General features: G+C 46.5%; 2 protein-coding genes across 3 annotated transcripts in view; one reads left to right on the top strand and one right to left on the bottom strand.

The window, feature by feature from the left end:
* LOC119181461 (zinc finger Ran-binding domain-containing protein 2) overlaps nucleotides 1–1,187 on the top strand; it is a 57,165-nt gene extending 55,978 nt beyond the window's left edge. For both annotated transcript variants that reach the window (XM_075874874.1, XM_037432717.2), the window contains exon 7: nucleotides 1,141–1,187. In XM_075874874.1, the coding sequence (XP_075730989.1) occupies nucleotides 1,141–1,156 (16 nt within the window). In that variant the 3' untranslated portion in view covers nucleotides 1,157–1,187. The remainder of the gene's footprint in view (nucleotides 1–1,140) is intronic.
* On the bottom strand, nucleotides 1,172–15,919 carry LOC119181462 (uncharacterized). The gene is made up of 4 exons (XM_075874873.1): nucleotides 15,499–15,919; nucleotides 8,452–8,682; nucleotides 2,191–2,652; nucleotides 1,172–1,310 (listed from the first exon to the last, which is right to left on the bottom strand). The coding sequence occupies exons 1-4, from the start codon at nucleotides 15,837–15,839 to the stop codon at nucleotides 1,208–1,210; spliced, it is 1,137 nt and encodes a 378-aa protein (XP_075730988.1). The 5' UTR covers nucleotides 15,840–15,919; the 3' UTR covers nucleotides 1,172–1,207.
* Between the last annotated feature and the right edge of the window lie 4,652 nt (nucleotides 15,920–20,571).

Here is a 20,571-nt window from a genome sequence, read left to right as displayed (position 1 = left end):
CATCCATAGGGGGCATTGGATGATGTCACGAGAATTCGTCGCCGTTGACGTCACAAGATCGGCTACACCCCGCTACGGCTGGTCAGGGTATAGAGGTCTGACCACATATATTCGCTGCAGCGCGTGGCTTTTAGACGCCGCGCCCACTCCCTATGGAAAGAGAGTGTGGCTACATTCCCTCCCTTTCTATAGGGAGAGGGCGTGCCGCCGCCTCAAAAAGCAACGCGCTGCAACGGGTAGGTGTAGTTAGGCCTTAAACGTAGCTCATGTGCCTCTTCTGACTAAAAGAAAGTTGGCGATGTCATCCGACGCGGAAGCAAGCTGTGTCAGCTTCTCTGAAGTTACCAGTGACAAGTTCAGTGATGATTGCAGCTATTGTCTGGACGCAGAAGCATCGCTTTTTGATTTCGACTTGCTAGCACGTTAATTCTCTGACAGGCCCTGAATCTGTCTCCTTGTTGCTCAATATCCTAAGACCCGACGTCAACGACGACCAACACGCTGTATGCAGCTGGCAAAACTAAGCTGTGCTCGCGTTGTCATCACTGGTCGTTGCCTCGTAGAAGAGAGTGCGCGCTGCAGCTGTTTGCTGGGAAAGGTGGGTTTTTTTTAAATAGAGTAGGCATTTCGTCACATACACTAGGTGGCCTGCATTTACAAGTGGTTCCAGAATCAGCTTCCAATATTAAAGTTTGTTTTCTAGAAAACTAACTGACTTACGGTGGTATAACTTGGTATATATCACAACGGTACAGACGACAACACATGTTCAAAATTATATTGAAATCGGCGAATATTGAAAAACGCCGGAGTTCCCCTTTAACTGGGATCAATTAGTTCCAGTTGCAGGCCAACTGGTTCCCTGCACTTAGCAGCTGCCCCCACATTTAACTCAATTGGTCTCAATCGATTCCAGTTGGCAGCTGGTCCCAGTTATAACCCAACTGCCCACCAGCGGGAACCGTGACCAGTTGGAACTGGAAGTAGCTGGTGTATTTACGGTGCTATGATGGTTTCGAAGAGCTCGGGAACCATAGTGCATGAATAGTGTTTGTTTAATCTGTGATTCCATTTTATTCTTGATTGCAAAGCTGCACGTAAAATATGAGGGAAGATTTACACGTCTCTCTTGTGACGCAGGGACAGCCAAGACTGAGGAGGCAGGAAATAAAAAACACTGCAGCTGACGACCCCTGGTGGTGACTGGTTAATGGATGCTGAGGGTGCTGCGCTCGGGCTGTGTGGCCACCTCGAGCAACACACAGCACCCGCACGAGCCGAACAGGTCATGCAGCGCGGCCAGCCGTTGCCTGCAGCGATTAGGAGTTAACAGTGTAACATCACGCTTTTGATTGGGTGATGTGTAATGTTAAGACAAGGGTTCGATGAGGTTAGGTTATGCTGAGATAGTTCCAACAAGTTTATGTTACCACAAGGTTAGGTATATGTTACGACGAGGTCAGGTTCGCTTAGGTTATGTTACGATGAGGCTGTGTTACTACGAGGTTATTTTCACTCCGAGGTTAGGTTACCTTAATAAACGAGCCAAACATCACGTTGTAGTGAGGTTAGGTTAACAGTGTAACATCACGCTTTTGATTGGGTGATGTGTGATGTTAAGACAAGGGTTCGATGAGGTTAGGTTATACTGAGATAGTTCCGACAAGTTTATGTTACCGCGAAGTTAGGTATATGTTACGACGAGGCCAGGTTCGTCGAGGTTATGTTACGATGAGGCTGCGTTACTACGAGGTTATTTTCACTCCGAGGTTAGGTTACCCCTAATAAACAAGCCCAACATCACGTTGTAGTGAGGTTAGATTAACAGTGTAACATCACGCTTTTAATTGGGTGATGTGTGATGTTAAGACAAGGGTTCGATGAGGTTAACTTATGCTGAGATAGTTCCGACAAGTTTATGTTACCACGAGGTTAGGTATATGTTACGACGAGGCCAGGTTCGTCGAGGTTATGTTACGATGAGGTGTTACTGCAAGGTTTGGTTACAACGAGGTTATTTTCACTACGAGCTTATGTTACCGTAATAAACTAATGAGCCCAACATCACATTTTAGTTAGGTTAGGTTACTAGGAGTCAGGTTAGGCGAGGTTATGTTAAGTTAGATTAGGTTTCTACATTAGGTTCAATTAGACAAGATTATGTCAGGTTAGCTATTCAAGTGGTGTTACACGGCGCCGGGCAGCGGTGGCAGGCCGGACAAGTACAGTAGCGGCCCGTCTCCCCGGCCAACGGTGAACAAGGAGTTGGCTGCCGCTAGCAGCAGGCCCTGCGTGAGTCCCCGGTCTTGGAGCACGGTGGGGGTCAGTAGTAGCATGTTGCACAGTGCGCTACCGCAGCGAACCACTACCAAAGCGGCGGTGACGGGCTCCTCGCGCTGCTGCTGTAGTGCGCACAGTGCGGCGGGTAGCGCATGCCAGCTGGACCCGGCCACAGCTGCGACGCACAGCGGCCACGACAACGCGGCAAGCAAGCGTTGCAGGTCGTGGCGCGATGCAGCGGCGCTCACCATAGCGGCCACCAAAACAGCGTGCAGCGCCACTCCCGTGGCGGCCGGGTAGGTGCCGCGCCACCACGTCGTCTCTTCGTCAGCGGCCCGCAGCGCCAGTGACAGGGCTCCGATGGGGCACGCCCTGCGCAACAAGTCTGTGATGAATGGTACTACAAGTTAAAGGGACCATATGACATGGTCACCCAACATTGTGTGGTTTTCCAGAAAAGTACAAGTAGAGGGTTTATTGTGTCTATACAGATCTAAAAATTGAGCTGTTGAAGAATATTTTATTAGGGCAAAAGACTATATAAATCGCTGGCTGTAATCTCCCTGGGCGCAGTGACCGCCATTTCGCCATGACAGCTATGACGTCAGGTCATCAATCAAGGAGCGGTGTCGTCGTTGCAGTGTACTAGAATATACTGTACCCTATATCGTAGTCTTCTACTACAAGCATCTGGGGCAGATCGTTAATTTTGGCGTACAATAGACGAAATCTCTAATATCTTGATTTCGCGCACAATTAACGGTGAAACAACAAGTCCATTCGATTCACCCTGCACTTCCAGAACTGGTGCAAGGTGGTGCCGTCCGGGTGTTGTCTTCGTGCAGGTGACGTTTCTGCAAATGCAGCAGCAACGAGACGCGAAACGAATACAGGAGTGCAGATGTCTTGCAAGCCTGCAAGCCTTTGCTACTCGTCGGCTGTCTCGCGGGTTGTGGAGGCAGTGATTTGTAGAAGACTACGCCGCTTTCGTTGCTTAGGAATGTGTCTACTGGTAAATGTTCACTGTCGTACTTGTTGGACGCCATTAACACCAATCGAAACAAGACACGAACGCAACCAGCTGTGTTGTCTGCTGCAGCTGCAGCCATCTTGTGCTGCACGGTCTCTGCACTACTTCACGGGCACGTGCAAGGGATTTGTGAACTGGCCTTGTACGAAAACTGCACTTTTTCGAAACCAATACTGCGGTGCCGCTGTCTCCATGTTGAACTCATGAAACGAATGCCAAAGTGCAGCGCTTCCGTCAACCGGTTCACTAAGTGCAGGTGAAACAAATGGACCGAATATCGTTCGCTGGAATGCAGACTCTCGCATAGACTCTCGCATCTGTTGCGTCTGAGCCACAGGGTGGTAACAGTGGTACCTTTCGTTCCTCCGTGCTGTTACAGTGTACTAGAAGCGGGCAGTGGAGTGAACGAGGCGGCCGCGCCGTATCTCATTCTCCTGCGGGTGACAATAGCGGCGGCGCTAGAGTCGCATGGTACTGAAGATCTCGGAACCGTCTGAATTGGGAGCGCGCGCTAGTAGCCCGCGAAAGCGTGTGTTTGCTTGTTTTTTGCGCGTTTAATGCGTTTCAGAGCCTTTATAAGTGTATACACACCTGCTAAGCGCAATAGTGCACGAGATAATATGCAGACACGCAAAAATTGCGTAGGGACATTCACTGTTTCAAGAGCCTGCCGACAAAAAAAATAAGAAAACATGTATGACATTCATCATTTGCATGGATCCACTTAGCTTTTCACTACATCATAAGTGGCTACTGGCGAGCTACAAAAAAGGGGAAGTATCAAAACCGTGAATAAATCCTACGCTCATTTTGTCGGCAGTTCCTATATCCAGAGCACTCTTCCTCATATAAGTCCACACGCCCTCTATTGTTTCGTGAGAAACCCGACTACAAGTAATGTTGTCACCACATTTATATCAGTGACTACTTAGTTTTATCATCCCAGTTTTGCGGAAAATAATTAATGCTTTCTGAAAGGGTTTCTTGTTTCAACCGCGTGCTTTCGCGCTCACTTCGCTTCTTTTATGCAAGCTCCAGGAGGCCAAGCCAGGGAGCCGAGCTGAAAGAACGCCTGCACCTCCTAGTCAAGAACTCTCTACGAAAGGGGTTATTTTAAACACACTAGAGAGTGCCAGTTGTATAGTATACATAGCCCGTCTGTTACTCGGCATAAATTCACTGTAACCAGTTCTCATTTTGTATCGACAGCTTAAATTGTACTGCGAGCTGAAAGAACGCCTGTACCTCCTAGTCAAGAACTCTCTACGAAAGGGGTTATTTTAAACACACTAGAGAGTGCCATTTGTATAGTATACATAGCCCGTCTGTTACTCAGCATAAATTCACTGTAACCAGTTCTCATTTTGTATCGACAGCTTAAATTGTACTGCTTTCCTAACATTATATTGGCATAATGCCGTTGCAGGCCGGAAAATTTATGGCGATGTTTAGTATTATAGGTGTAGTTCTTTTACTAAATGTCAACAGTGTAGGCAGGAGTTGGTGCATTTTGTTTTGAGAAATATAACTTGTATATTGTATACACAGTAAACACGCGCGCAAAAACGTGTATATATATATATATATATATATATATATATATATATATCCACAAGTACACGCATTTAAGTGACACGTCACCACCCCCTTTATAATATCCATGCAATGCCCCTTAAAACAGCCGCTATTTTTATGCCGTGCATTTTTTGTTCAACTACGTTAGATTTGAACTAGTTTTGAGACCTCATACTGTCGCAACGGTAAAATTTACAATGCGCAATAGTACAGAGGCACGCTATATTCAGCTTCATCAATTGTGGACGTTCGGCGCAGGGCTACCCAGAAGTGTGTGTTTTTTTTTTTTGTTTTTTTTAGGGGAGGGGAGTGAGCCCCGCCCTTTCTAAATAATTTTCGATCTCTCACAAAGTCGTTTATGAAGCTCAAATTCAGTAGATTGGCGTGTCATACTTCAAGGGTTATGACATGATGAATGATGGGCAGGTACGAAGCAATCTGCATCAAAAAAGCGCACCGGAGAAGCCGGAGCGCATAGCAGTCCCTGCGTGCGGCTTTTTTTAGTATTATTCGACTGCAGCGCCGCCGCTACGGGCAACGCGAAAGGCATCAGGCGGCGACGTGTGGCCACGCCATTCAACACTTCTAGTACGCTCTAGTGCTGTTAGAGTTGGAAAAATATTCAATAATAAATAAACTGATTGAGCAAATGCACTAAACTTTTGACAGCTTATTTTTAAATACTTGAATAACCCCCATAACACATGCATGATCAAAATCGGATGTCATAGCTCCTTTGGAGAGACTACCGCTTGAGAGAAGTTTCAGATTGTGGCGAAGATAGGTCGTTCATCGCATCGACGGCAATGAGACTGCTTTTGTGCCATAAAAACGGGATCGTAATTTGACACTGAAAGTCTACACAGAATAACAGCAAGCATCATCCGGCAGCAACGTTGTCAATCTACTGGCAGAACAAGAAATTATCTCGGGTATGCTTGTGTCTAACTTAAACTTGTATTGTAATCATTTGAAGCAGATTTCGGTTGCGCGCAAGGCATTAGCGCACCTAGGATTACTCTCTGGAGTGGGGGGGGGGGGAACTTAAGATAAAATAAAATACCATATAGCAAATAATCATTACATTAGTTATATTACCTGCAATATTAAGTATTATTATATACACTGTGATTACGATGACAACGATGTCTAGGCGTTCTTACCGGGAAACCTTGGAAAACATTGAAGGCCAAGAAACCGTGCGGTGAAGCAGTGCACGTAGAAAATAAACGGCAGATTTAATAAAAGGTGTAACATAGTTCCCAACAGAGATGTCTGGCAAATACTTATTCTTTCTGGCTTTTCAGCTCCGTTTAGTGATCATAGTGCTGACGTGTCGGTCGGCTGGCGGTCAAACAATGCGGTTTAAAAAAAAAGGTTTGATTTTTGTGGCAGAGCTAACAAATGCAACGTAAGAAAGGCACACGACGACACCTGGCGCAGTGTGCCTTTTTAGTGTCCCATTGTGAAGTTTGTATTTTTATCTGAGTTATTCGTAAACGCCATACAAACATGTCCCATTGGCAACTGAGGATTTTCTGGACAATGCGAACAGAATATCCTATATATTAAACTTCCTTTGAGCCTCGTCAGACTACAAGTATGAAAATGCGCTGTAAATATTGGTTATATAAGCTTTGCGATATTGATTACAATCTATGTACAGCTCAATGCAGTGCATGTGCAGTAAAATTCCCAGCTTATGAATGAACAGCATTGTAACTACGCTTACCGATTTGCAATGTCATTCGAGCGCTCAAGTTCAGCGACTGAGCATCCTCAGTAATGACCAATTAATGGAAGCATCTGGCGGTGGTATGGGCCGTGTAATCACTTCCTTTTTGGCCGCAATCGAGCATTCTGGTGCTGTTGCTGCGTGTCTTGAATTTTAATGCGGAATCTTTTTCAGAATGTTGAAGATCGTGTTCCTGGCGCTTCAGCGATGCCTGTGGTCTGTCTGGAAGCGCGCAGCAGACGCAGAGCGCTAGTTGTAGCAAGCGAACTGAACGTAAGCATGCATGGGTAGCTTTCGTCCGACGTGCAAGAAAGAAGGGATAAAAAAAAAAAAACAGCGTGACAGATAGCTTGTGTGTGTATTCCCCCCGACATACTTTTCGCAAATTCCTGAAGCCGTTTTTCCCATTAGGCTACGGAACGCAACAGCGGCCCTTGTCGCTGAAAGCGCACGACCGCGTGTGGCTCAACGAATTTGAGTGGTCGTGGTCGAAAAATCCACGTGCTTGAATAAAAGTTCAGGAAAAACACTCGCAACGAATAAAAAAAAACGTGTTTACCCTGTGCAACTTCGCAACGACAAAATGTCTTGCCAAGCAGACGAGGAGAGGGTAAAAGCAGCAAAATTGACTGGTGCAGCCAAACAAGCTGCGTTGACTGGGACAACAAGTGTGACGTAGGTCGCTCATGTGAAGAGGGCTGAAGAGGCTAGAATAGGTGGTGTTGGCTTAACTCGCATTGGTTTTGTTTTTGTATGTACCCGAATGGTTACCACAGCCCCTTTGCAAACGCGTCTTGCCAACGATTGCGCACAAGCGGCTACATAGTAAAATGGCAAATAATAGAAGTGGAGAGAAGTTTGGCATGGAAAGTAGAATTAAACATGGCGTTCTTGGCATAGCGTTCGGGTTCATTATTACGCGACATAATTCTGATGCCGAAGCCCGGGAATCGGAAAGCTCACAGTGGAGCTCATTGATATCCGCGCACAACGGGCCTGCCCGTCAACTACAACGTAAAGATGGCGTATAGTGCTTGCGCATGACGACAGCACACGTCTGCTACTGTGAAAACTGGGCAATGTTTTTTCAGTGCACCTGCAGGGGAAAGGACGACTAGCTTGTGCTCAAACAAATAACCGACCAGTTCAGAAAATTAGGTATATATTTTGGAGGGAAAATAACCCCCGTATTCACAAACGCTCCTCGGCTCGACTTTCTTCTTTCACTTGACAGAGCTCAGCACTGCGCCACCACTCAGCTGAAAATGACGCTGCGTTACTCAAGAATCACAGCAGATTATTGTTGATATGCAGTGACTTGCCGTGCCTAGAGACGGCGCTCCAACCTGCTTTCTCAAGTGAAGGTGAAGCGTTGAGTGAAGGGACGTTCTAGAATACGGGGGTTGGAGGAGTCAAGTGCCAAGTGATCGCCTTGGCCGCTTGGGAATATGGTACCGATGGTTGCGTATATGAGCGGCAACATGGAAGAATATAGAAGAGAAGGAGGAAGAGGAAAACACGGGAGCTCTTGCTGTAGGGCTCAGGTTCATCATTACGCGACATCTATACCTACTGGCTGGTACAACTACGCCCTTTTCCTATGAAGGGCACGCAGTAGCGCCGCGTCAGAAAGCTGCTGGTTAGACCTTCAATGCCACACGTACCCATTACAGCGCGTGAATTTTCGATGCGGGGTCATGTGCTCGAGAGGAGGAGGGGGGGGGGTTGTAGCTGTGCGCACTCTCAAGAGAGGGCGTCGCGCAGCGGTCAGGCCTATAGTTCCATACTGGGCCTTCAAGGCACCCTCCTGTGCGGATGGAAAGAGACGCACCATGCGAGCAGGGCGTTGAGAAGTCGCGTCAGCGACTCCCCGGCGTCGGCCAGCAGTGCGCGCAAGGCCCGGTTCCCTCGCTGGCGGGCCAGCGCACATCCCAGCAGCGCCGACGCCGTTGCTACGCCCAGCAAGTTGCCGGGCTGTGCACGCGTCTCCGGGGTCGTGTTGCGGCCCCGCTGCCCTTCCTCCAACACGAAAGTCTGCAGCAGGTTGTCGGGTACCGCGTTCCTGTGAGGCGCACATCCTCAAGCGCTGTTAGGCTCGTATTCATTTTTATTAATCTATTTATTTGGATATTTTCACAAAATGCCCACGGAGGCGGCAAAAGGAGAGAATGTCTCCTGACTTGGCCTACTCTTCGTCAGGCACCTCAGGCAGATACAGCAAAACGGTACATAGAAATATTCAATAACACACACATAGAAGTAATAAATAAACGAGGAATACTACAACAATCACAAAAATATCATAAATATTCAAACAAAGCTGCTCCTTAGCAATAAATAAAAAGGCATTATCAGAACTACTAACATATATTGAATTGCATACAAATTGAGTGCAATATGAAAAGCAATGATGAAAAAACGATGATTGTAATAAATACATTTCCTACATTACCCATTTCAGCACCCGCATCGTAAACAAGTGGGTTTAGATTATAACATGCGTGATTCGCTTCCTAAATTCTGTAATGCTTTTAGTCTTCCTATCGTATTCATTTACGTCATGAATCTCCACAAACCTATCCTTATCTCATGTTTTACTTATATGTATCTGGGCCCTCTACACTCTTAAAAAAAGTTAGTAAAAAGGTAGCAACTGCAAGCAAGTAGGTAGTAACTGTAGCGGTTGCTACCTTTCTTCAACCGTTACTACCCGTTTGCTACCTGTTTACTACCTGCGTTAGTAAACAGTTACTACCTGCAACCGTTACTAACTTTTTGCGACCTCTTTACTACCTACATTAGTAAACAGTAACTGAAACGAAAGAAGTAGCAATTGCAGCCATTACAACCTTTCTTGCCCCGTTACTACCCCCGGCTTCTATCTAATCCAAAATAGTGTGTGAATGCTACTCTGATAGTTTATGAGAGGAATTGTCTCAACGTATTATCATTAAACTAAAAAATGACGCAGAAGGTATTTATAGATCAAGAAAATACATTTTGTTTCAAATTATGCAACCGAAATATGCAAACGTCATTCTGATATTGTCGAAACGGAGAAGTACAGGTTAACGAACCACGAGAAAGTGCTACACGTGTTGTAATAGACAATTACAGAAAACTTAATTAACTACAGCACATATTAACAAGACCGGCAGATCAAAATAACCAGACGGTCATAATGAGCCCCGAGGATAGTCGCAGTTATTTCACTGCGACGTGTCTCCAAATATCATTATTTTGGTGCGTCAAACCCCCAAAAAGATTATTACCTTTTAAACGCTGATATATTAGCAGTGTAAAGCATTCCAATGCACTGAGAATGAGTTTGGTACTTTGTTCCGGCCACTGTACATATTGCCTTTTTGTGGCCATTTTATAATGAATAAATAAAACAATTTTCTATAAGCGAGGCTTATTAAAAGCTTTGTGCTATGTCACAAACAAACGTAACTAAGTAGTATATTATAGTGCTAAAGATTCATATTTGTTAGAATTCATCCTGAAACGGGAATGCTCCCCTGTGCCAGATATGCCCCTGCCAAGTAGGGGCTATATATAACCCGCGCTTACCTCTTTCTACAAGTATACGTAAAAAATGGTGAACTTGTTTGGTCTATGCATTCATGGCACACCCCGCTTCTCACCCGAATTTGTCTAGTTATAAGATATTGATGAGCCAACATTAGCAGTGGAGAAATAATATGCCAAAATGAATGAACTAGGTAGTATCGGTTACTACTTTTTTTCTTGAAACCTTCAATGTTACTACCCCTGGGTGGTAACAGCGAGGACAGTGCCAGTTACTGACTCCTGGTAGTAACAGCAGAGGTAGTAACTATCACCACCCTTGCCGTTACTAACTGCACTTACTACCAGGGTTGTAACATATGTGACAAACCATTACTACCCCAAAGTTAGCAAGTACTACCACCTTTTTTCTAAGAGTGTATATACGTACGTTATAAGGGTACAAATAATGGCAATGGGGTAAAATATTACGGCGTTTCGGGGCTGGCAGCTCGCCTGGAACCCCCTCGGGGAATACACCGAGACCACGGAGGAAGAAAATATAGGAGAGGGCATGCCCAGCCGGCGCGCTACGTGAAAAGTGCGGAGGAAATGACATCACGGCAGTCATATTCACTGGGCTCAATGCAACACCACCTAGGTGGTGTTGCTCAATGGCGGCATTGCTATGGTTACATGTTGTGCAGTGCAGCTGGTCTGGCAGTGAGCGGCTGCGGCTGGCGGCGGCGTGTGTACCTCCGCAAGTCTTGTGCTGAGCCATGGCGGACAATATTCAAGCTCTGCGCCGCATTATTGGTTACGCAGTGTTCTCCTGGCAGTTACTGTACTAACATTTACAAAACCTTTGTCCATGACGAAGGAAAAAGGAGTGTCTCTTTAGAAGAACGCTTATTTCTGCGCTCTGTACTTTTTAGTGAAATCATCGGTTTTTCGAGGTGCCTCGCCTCCCCGTCTTGCGGGGATGGCCACGGAAAATGCCAGAGGCCCGCCTGGTCAGAGGTCCTCACACCCATCAACCACAAGAAAGCGAGCTGGCTCCCCAAGGGACACCGAAGACACTGGTTTGTATTCTATGTCGGAAGACGACACATACGATGACGGTTTTATACCTGTCCGGAGTAAGAGGGCGAGGAGAAGGACTATCAATACATCAGCATCAGCTCCTGCAAGTACTGCGACTGTACATTCAAGGCCTGCGCGCTGGCCGCACGTCATCATCATCATGCCGGAAGATCCTCCAAGCAACCTACGACTTCTGAACAGACAAGCCCTTTCCGTTGCTCTGAAATGTGCGGTGCCAGATCAAATTAAGGACGTAAGAGTAAACCCAAGGAAGAATATTCTCGCCATAGACGTGTACGATGTGATTGTGCTAGAACAGCTGCAGCAAATGACTGAGCTAGGCGGCATTAAAATGCGCCCCTTTATCCTAATAGAGGATAAATCAATTGCCGGTGTAATATATGACATTGCCATTCCTAATGTTGACTTGCCTACCCTCATCAAGCCTGCAAACGAGGAAACTGTCATTATGCAAGTGCGGTGCCTTGAAAATACGCGCTGCGTAAAAGTGTTTTTCAAGAGAGACTGCATACCGTCCCACGTTAAAGTTGGACATTTCCGACATGCGGTTCGACCATTCATCCAAAAGCCACTTCAATGTCATCAGTGCTTCAGTCTAGGACACGTCAAGGGCGTATGCCCTAACTCACGACAGTGTCCCCGTTGCGCTGAACCTCATGCCAAAGACGCCTGTCGGGCGACTACTCTGAAGTGCGCCAACTGCAGCGGTCCTCACGCTGTCTCGTCGAAAGACTGTCCTCGAATCCAGAAGGAGCGTGTGGTTCTCAGACAAATGGCCCGAGACAATTCGACACACAAGGAGGCAGCCGAAATAGTCCGGCATCGGCGTAGGCATCATCAAAAGTCTTCAAAGATGGCACATTCTCGAAATGTTAGTTCCCACTCTTTAGTGGTTCCACCCAGTAGCGCCGCGAAAGGACCCACCACTTCTACGAAATAAGCGGAGAAGCCTCCTTCTCCGGAGGAATGGCCCACGCTGCCGACCCGCTCTTCTGCCAAGGAACCTCAGCAGGTTGTGGCCACACCAGAGCCGTCTCCAGCCATGGAAGATTTGCCTAAAACAGATCGTCAAGTGATCTCGGTGCTGCGTTCCCTCATAGAAGCCATCCGAGCGATATTAGTCGACATGAAGACAGCATCTGCTCGAAGCGCACTTGGAGTATCGGACGCCCTAAGCCCAGCGCTTGAATCTCTCAACTAGGAAGATGGCTACTCACACCTCGTCATCTCGTAAAGAAGTCAAGGCTGCATCCGTCATCCAATGGAACGCCAGAGGACTAAAATCACGCCTTTCAGATTTTCATCAGTTTGTGTTTACTAACGTGTTTCCACTCATCGTCATTTGTGAACCAAATTTGTCGAAACCAATAAGACTATCGGGGTACGAAGCTGTCATGTCTTCAACAAACGGTGCGTGCAGCAAAATCATCGTCTTTGTTCGTCGTGAACTGACGTATGTTCTGCAACCAATTGCACCTCACGATGACAATCAGTATGTCTGCATCACTATGAAAAAGAACAGACTCATGTTTACTCTCGTAGGCGCTTATATATCAACGTCGAATAATCTTGATTCCAGGAGATTAGCAGATATTTTGAGTGTGTGTTCTACACCATGGGTCATCATAGGTGATTTCAATGCGCACCATCATGCATGTGGAAGTACGCGGACAAATGCAAGAGGACGCAGGTTAGCAAACATCGCCTACAACTATATGGCCTTATTTTCCTGAATGACGGGTAGCCCCACTTTTCTTCGAGGGGTCACATACGGCAGCCGTGTCGAACTTGCTTTTGTCTCCAACTCCCTCGCAAGAGACGTCAAGTGGTTTCTAGATGTTGAGACACAAGGAAGTGATCACATTCCAATCTACCTTAACATCAAAGGCTTGTCTGGTTGTGGTCCACGGACGACCATTCGAACAGTCCAATGGACCAACTTCAAATCTGACATGGAAGATGCTTGCAGCGATGGCCTACGATCTGGGTTAGAGCAAACAATGAAGAGCACAATGCAAAACGCCACTCGATCGGTGACCATATCTTCCACACGAAACGACTTTGACATAGAGTTGGAGCGGCTCCGAGCACTTCGACGCTGGTCGGAGCGTCGGTATCAGCGTACAAAATCAATCCACGATCCTATAGGGCAGCCAGGAGGATGCAAAAGAAGATTCGGCGTCGCATGGATAGATTAGCGTAGGAACGATGGACAATGTTTTGCCAGTCACTAGACCCTCGCAAGCCACTCTCACACATTTGGAAAACGGTGAAAGGTCTGCATCACCCTACGGAACAGCGCTTTCCATTCAAAGCACTCGCGCTGTTTCAAGGGAGGCAAGACATCGATGTCGCAGAAGATTTCTGTGCGCAGATCGCCAACCAAGCCACTCTTCCAGATTCTCCAGTGAAAGGTGACATCCCTTGTTCCCGTGACTACCACATGGACCTCCCTTTTACAATGGAAGAGCTCGAGGTGGCACTAGCTCTCTGCAGGCGTTCAACTTCTCCGGGCCCAGATAGCATTCCGTACCGAGCCTTGTGCAACCTTGGGGAAGGTGCAAGGAGAGAGCTGTTGAGCCTTTACAACATCTCGTGGCAGAATGGCAATGTTCCTGATGACTGGAAAGTGAGCCCCTTGTTACCCATCTTGAAGCAGGGCAAATCCCCACTCTAACACGCCTCATACCGCCCAACAGCACTGGCCAGCTGCGTAGGGAAGATAATGGAACGGATGATACTAGGCCGCTTGGAGTGGTATCTTGAATACTACAAGAGTTATCCGAATTCTGTGGCTGGTTTCCGACGCGACCGCTCTTCCATTGACAATGTCGTTGATCTAGTTTCGTATGTTCAGCACAAAAGATCCCGTAAGCGACTATCTACAGTTTTGTTTCTAGATGTGAAAGGCACTTATGATAATGTACTACATGGATGGACGCATGGATGGACGCATGGATGGACGCAGGAGCGGATGCATGGACGAAAGTAGGGACGGACGCACAGATGAACGTGCGGACGCACGAACAGTGTGCACGCACGGGCGGCCACACAGACGCACGCATGGATGGATGGAAGCAACAACGAATGGACGGACGGATGCTTCGCCCCACTATCCATCATTCACTCCGTGGATATGCTGCCATTTTTTTTTTCATTTAAAGTGATATACCTAACCCGCGTTTGTTCCCTGACCCACTCTACTCTTTTCTTACTTCTTGAAAGAGGGTGACAATTTTTCGCGGCCCCGCCGCCGTGGTCTAGTGGCTAAGGTACTCGGCTGCTGACCCGCAGGTCACGGGATCGAATTCCGGCTGCGACGGCTGCATTTCCGATGGAGGCGGAAATGTTGTAGGCCCGTGTGCTCAGATTTCGGTGCACGTTAAAGAACCCCAGGTGGTCAAAATTTCCGGAGCCCTGCACTACGGCGTCTCTCATAATCATATAGTGGTTTTGGGGCGTTAATCCCCACATATTAATCATCAACAATTTTTTGCGTATTAGTTAGGTACAATTTCACAATCCCGAAATATACTCTTACAGGGTCGCGACACTTGGTAAGCGTGAAAACACGGGGAAAAATGCACGTGGAGACGCACCATGATGTTCCCGCACCGAAAACCATGACGTCATAAATTTTGAAGGCCTCTAGTAGGCCCTATGTATCTTCTAATCGACAAAAATAGAGTACATTCATTGTCGTCTGTGGGTGCCATAGATACAAAGTTTCTAAAATTTTCATCGAGCATGTGTCGCAAAATTACTTAAAATACATTTTGAAATTTGTGACATCACTTGTGGAGATTAAGGCGTGAAAATTAAAGAAATGAAACTTTGCCGCTAATAATAAATTGATGATAGAGAAACATATGACATTGGAGTTCTCGCGGTGCAGTTTGTCATAGTAAACGAAGTCATTGTTTCCCCTTGGTGTTCCGTTGGACTATCACTTTCCTTTAATGACACAGAGGCAGCATAATCACTATCGCACTTGACCAGCTTCAATGTGGCAATGATGCGGCCAGAATTTTATTGGCCTCTGTCTGTCACGATCTAACGAAAGAACTTGCAAGTGACATAACAACATCAGCGCGTAGTGTCGGAAATTTTGCTTGTGCTACGTAGTGCGCCTGGATGGCAGTTTCGGTGACGTCAGTGCAAGCCATCTTCGTCGAGTGCACTAAAGGCACAGAACGGATACGGAAAACGCCAGATAAGGATGAAGTTGTCTGCTTGTGAACGCGGGCCTTATTCGTGGACGCACCTAAACCAGTCGAGTGGTTCGGCTGGCCCGACAGTCGTTGGTGACGGTGATGCCCAGCCGGCGAGTAGTAGGGCTGCCACGCTGGCCGAGAGCTGCATGCCAAACGCGGCAGCCAGGAGGCGACCGGTGGGCGGCAGTAGCAGCAGCCGGCAGGCGAGCAGCGGAAGCGTGGCGACGCCGGAGACGCGAAGTAGCAGCTCTCCCGGCACGGCCAGCGGTCGCCGTGCCGTACGTGGAACCACCAGCACTCCGATCAAAAGGCCTACTACCGTCGCCAAGAGCGACACTGTCTGCTGCTGCTGTTGGCTGCGCCGGCACTTGTGCGCCATCGAGGACACCATGTTCCTTGTTCCCCTGTGGCTCACACCCACTGTGGGGCAAATAAATGAGTGGTCTTATAAAATGCTATGGAACTTCAGAATGAGGAAGGTTACAGAATTTAAAAAATTACAAATTTTCTTCCTCGTTAGAATGTACATTCTCACCCTCTGATTTGTTTTTTTTTTGCCGCGGGGGGGGGGGGGGGGGGAATTACGATGATGTGGGGTTTCACGTCCCAAAACCACAATATGATGACGACTGAAAATAGCGCTAAGAAACGGGGACACAAGACGAGGACACACGGCACAGGCGCTAACTTCCAACATAATGTTTATTACCACCGCACGCTCGCCTATATCACCAAGAAAAATAACATCACATGACATGAATGATGCGCACAAAAAATTAAGTTCTTAGAAAATACAATTCTTTATCACTGAGCGTAAGAGAGGGAGTGCTGACGCACTTAGACCCCAGTGAAGCGATAGCCTCAGCCTCAATAATCTCTCTAGTAAGCTTGTCAAACATTCTCTTAATTGATAACTGTGCATGCATTGAATATCGGCGCGCAGCCGCATGATTTACAATGTATGGCCAACCAACTCCCCTGGCCGTTTTTCACATTATTACAATGTTCTCTTAATCGATCATTAAGGCAACGGCCCGTCTGTCCAATATACTCTTTACCACAAGAGAGCGGGATACGATAAACAACGCATATGATACAGGGAACATAAACAGTTCGATGCTTCTTACTACAACCTTTGGGTTTTCCGTCACGGTCATGAAGGCCACAAAGGCTGACCAACTTCTTGGGAGCCGAAAAGACAACCCTAACTTCAGAGCGCTTAGCTAATTTCTTTAGGTTGTGCGATATCTTGTGATAGTATGGTATGACGACTAGGTGCTTCGGTTTCTCGGAATCACGACTCGCTGTACATCCTGGGTTGCGAAGCGTACGAAGCAAGCCTTCTGCAACTGAAGTTTGGACGTGCATAGGGTAACCTGCTTTCAACAAACGGTCTGACTGATTACGAAAACTATTGGCGATTTCGTGCTCACAAGATTTGCTTAAAGCATGACGAAAACAATGACTGATGATGCCTCTTTTCACTAGTTTGGAGTGAGCTGATTGGTAAGGAAGGACCGGTTTGTTCATACGCGGTTGGTATGCCCAACATATGCGGTTAGGATGAAAGGTGAAGAGGACATCGAGGAATTTTATGGCATTGCTTTCAGGCAGTTCGTGTGTGAGAGTCAAGGGTTTAAAACACTCAGAAAAAATGTGAAATTATTTTTGCCAAACCTGCCTCATCCGCTACCGTGTCGTTAGTTAATAAAACAAGATAGTCATCGACATACCGGAACACTTTTTTTTATCTTCAAATTATCAAGATGTAGGTAAATCGATCTGTCAATTCTACTTAAAAATATGTCGCTTAAAATAGGCGCAATGCAAGACTCGATACAGATTCCGTCCTTTTGAATAAAAGGCTTGTCATCCCATGAAATGTAGGTCGTCTTGAGGTAAAATGATAAAAGTTCTAAAAACTGACTGACAGGAACACCACACTCGGTTTGAAATCTAACAGAGCCAAACAAATCTATGCACTCTTCAACCGCAGGAAACAACTGATCATGGGGAATCGAATAATACAAACCAGTCACGTCGACTGAAAAACCATAAACATGCTCATCGACACAAGTTTTCTCATAATCTATGACTTGATCAGAACTTTTTACTATGAAAGGATCATCAACGTTATGCCGGTTCAACTGTTCTTGCAAAAAGGTAGCAATCGATTTTTGCCGTGTATCACATTCTGAAACAATTACCCTAAAAGGCATATTGCTCTTGTGAGTCTTTGCATTTAAGAACACTTTTAAAAAGTCATGCTTACTATTTGTGATGCCACCGACAACTCGAGAAAGGTTAAGGTCTTTGCATAGCTTTTTTGCTACCGATTTAACTTTTTCAATGCGGATGCCCTCGCGAGAGGAGAAAACCGACTGACAGGTGTTCCTGTCAGTCGGTTTTTAGAACTTTTATCATTTTACCTCAAGACGACCTACATTTCATGGGATGACAAGCCTTTTATTCAAAAGGACGGAATCTGTATCGAGTCTTGCATTGCGCCTATTTTAAGCGACATATTTTTAAGTAGAATTGACAGATCGATTTACCTACATCTTGATAATTTGAAGATAAAAAAAAGTGTTCCGGTATGTCGATGACTATCTTGTTTTATTAACTAACGACACGGTAGCGGATGAGGCAGGTTTGGCAAAAATAATTTCACATTTTTTCTGAGTGTTTTAAACCCTTGACTCTCACACACGAACTGCCTGAAAGCAATGCCATAAAATTCCTCGATGTCCTCTTCACCTTTCATCCTAACCGCATATGTTGGGCATACCAACCGCGTATGAACAAACCGGTCCTTCCTTACCAATCAGCTCACTCCAAACTAGTGAAAAGAGGCATCATCAGTCATTGTTTTCGTCATGCTTTAAGCAAATCTTGTGAGCACGAAATCGCCAATAGTTTTCGTAATCAGTCAGACCGTTTGTTGAAAGCAGGTTACCCTATGCACGTCCAAACTTCAGTTGCAGAAGGCTTGCTTCGTACGCTTCGCAACCCAGGATGTACAGCGAGTCGTGATTCCGAGAAACCGAAGCACCTAGTCGTCATACCATACTATCACAAGATATCGCACAACCTAAAGAAATTAGCTAAGCGCTCTGAAGTTAGGGTTGTCTTTTCGGCTCCCAAGAAGTTGGTCAGCCTTTGTGGCCTTCATGACCGTGACGGAAAACCCAAAGGTTGTAGTAAGAAGCATCGAACTGTTTATGTTCCCTGTATCATATGCGTTGTTTATCGTATCCCGCTCTCTTGTGGTAAAGAGTATATTGGACAGACGGGCCGTTGCCTTAATGATCGATTAAGAGAACATTGTAATAATGTGAAAAACGGCCAGGGGAGTTGGTTGGCCATACATTGTAAATCATGCGGCTGCGCGCCGATATTCAATGCATGCACAGTTATCAATTAAGAGAATGTTTGACAAGCTTACTAGAGAGATTATTGAGGCTGAGGCTATCGCTTCACTGGGGTCTAAGTGCGTCAGCACTCCCTCTCTTACGCTCAGTGATAAAGAATTGTATTTTCTAAGAACTTAATTTTTTGTGCGCATCATTCATGTCATGTGATGTTATTTTTCTTGGTGATATAGGCGAGCGTGCGGTGGTAATAAACATTATGTTGGAAGTTAGCGCCTGTGCCGTGTGTCCTCGTCTTGTGTCCTCGTTTCTTAGCGCTATTTTCAGTCGTCACAATGCACCAACAAGCCCAAATTTCGACAGTGTTGAACACAATATGATAACGAGACACCTTAGTAGAGGGTTCCGGAAATTTTTACCGCCTGGTGTTCATTAACGTGCATCGCACAGTGCATGGGCCATTTCGTCTCCATCGAAATGCGACCGCCGCAGCTATAGGATCGAACCCGCGACCTTCGGGTCCGAGCACCGTAGCCGCTGACCCACTGGGGCATAGCGATCGTCTTTGGCTCGTACCGTCGAGGGGATTTGCCACACTGTCATCACAAAGGGAAATGCACATGCTATGATTCACGAAACAAAGGGGAGATGGGAATGAAACGCAAAGGAAATGAACGGGGAAAGAGGTAAAACAAATAGAAAAATTATAGGAAAAGAATTGAAAATAAACAAAAAAAGATTTTTTTTGTCACCTAGAAGAACATGGCTCAAACCCGCATGGCGGATTGGCCGCGCTATCAATTTGGAATTTGAAGGCTGTGCAACATTAAAAAACGAAGATAACGATCGACTAAATGCGGTGTGAATAAATAGTGAAAAGATTAAAAAAAATTACACATCTTCGCCTATGGGCAACCATCGTGGGATGCCAAAGCATCGGTATACACATCGAGTTTACGTTTCTCTTATATCACTTATTAAACGGTGGTTGTTGAGGCGTTTGAATCACCGCTTGCCGACGCTGACGTTCGGCTTCCCGAGCCTTCCTCTGCTCTACGGCGGTGGCGCTGCCGCTGCAACTAGCGCCGACGTTGACGTTTCGTACACCGTTGTATAGAAAGAAAATGACGGAAGCACAGCGAATGCGCGCTTTCGCAGCCTGTCATCTTCGGGATTCGCCTGCCGGCGTTACCGTTTGCGTTCAGCTTTTCGAGCGTCCATAACGCTGTTGCGAAGGAGATCGCAACGCTTGCCGGCGTTGCCGTTTACGTTCAGCTAGGCCTAGTTCAGCTTCGTGAGCGTCCATAGCGCCGTGGCGAAGGAGAGTAAAACAAGAGCGAGTGTGCAGTAGTGGTTGAGAGAGAGAAACGGAAGAGGACAAACGAAGCGAACGCGGTAAGGAGAAGGAGGAGAGTCGGCGCATGCGCCGTATGAGTGCGGACTCCGCAGAACGGACACTTCCCCGAGCATAAAATGCTTTCGCTTTAAAAAGCCAGAGTTGAAAGGTCAAAATAAAAGGAAAAAAGCGTGGCTGATCCCCCTATCTAGGAATCGATATAACAGGAAAGTGAAACGTGTCCTCACAGGGGTATTTGACTGTTTCAGCAGCAAACTGCAAAGTCACGCGAAGAATGGCAAGCAGCCCGAAACTTGGTGCGCACACCTCAAGCAGAAAGTACTTGAACTGGTATAGCGCATTACGGGGAAGAAGAAACGGCCGAGCAGACCGACACAAGAGGACAGAGCGCTAAC

Source organism: Rhipicephalus microplus, chromosome 10 (assembly GCF_043290135.1).
Source record: "Rhipicephalus microplus isolate Deutch F79 chromosome 10, USDA_Rmic, whole genome shotgun sequence".
Taxonomy (NCBI): Eukaryota; Metazoa; Arthropoda; class Arachnida; order Ixodida; family Ixodidae; genus Rhipicephalus; species Rhipicephalus microplus.
This window is presented reverse-complemented; position numbering and strand designations above follow the sequence as displayed.

Excerpts from the sequence above, each read along its gene's own strand:
- LOC119181462 (XM_075874873.1), bottom strand. The coding sequence starts at position 15,839 with ATGGTGTCCTCGATGGCGCACAAGTGCCGGCGCAGCCAACAGCAGCAG. Across the intron at positions 8,683-15,498 it reads GAACCACTCGACTGGTTTAG|GAACGCGGTACCCGACAACC; the intron begins GTGCGTCCACGA and ends TGCGCCTCACAG. Across the intron at positions 1,311-2,190 it reads CCACCGCTGCCCGGCGCCGT|GCAACGGCTGGCCGCGCTGC; the intron begins GTAACACCACTT and ends TAATCGCTGCAG.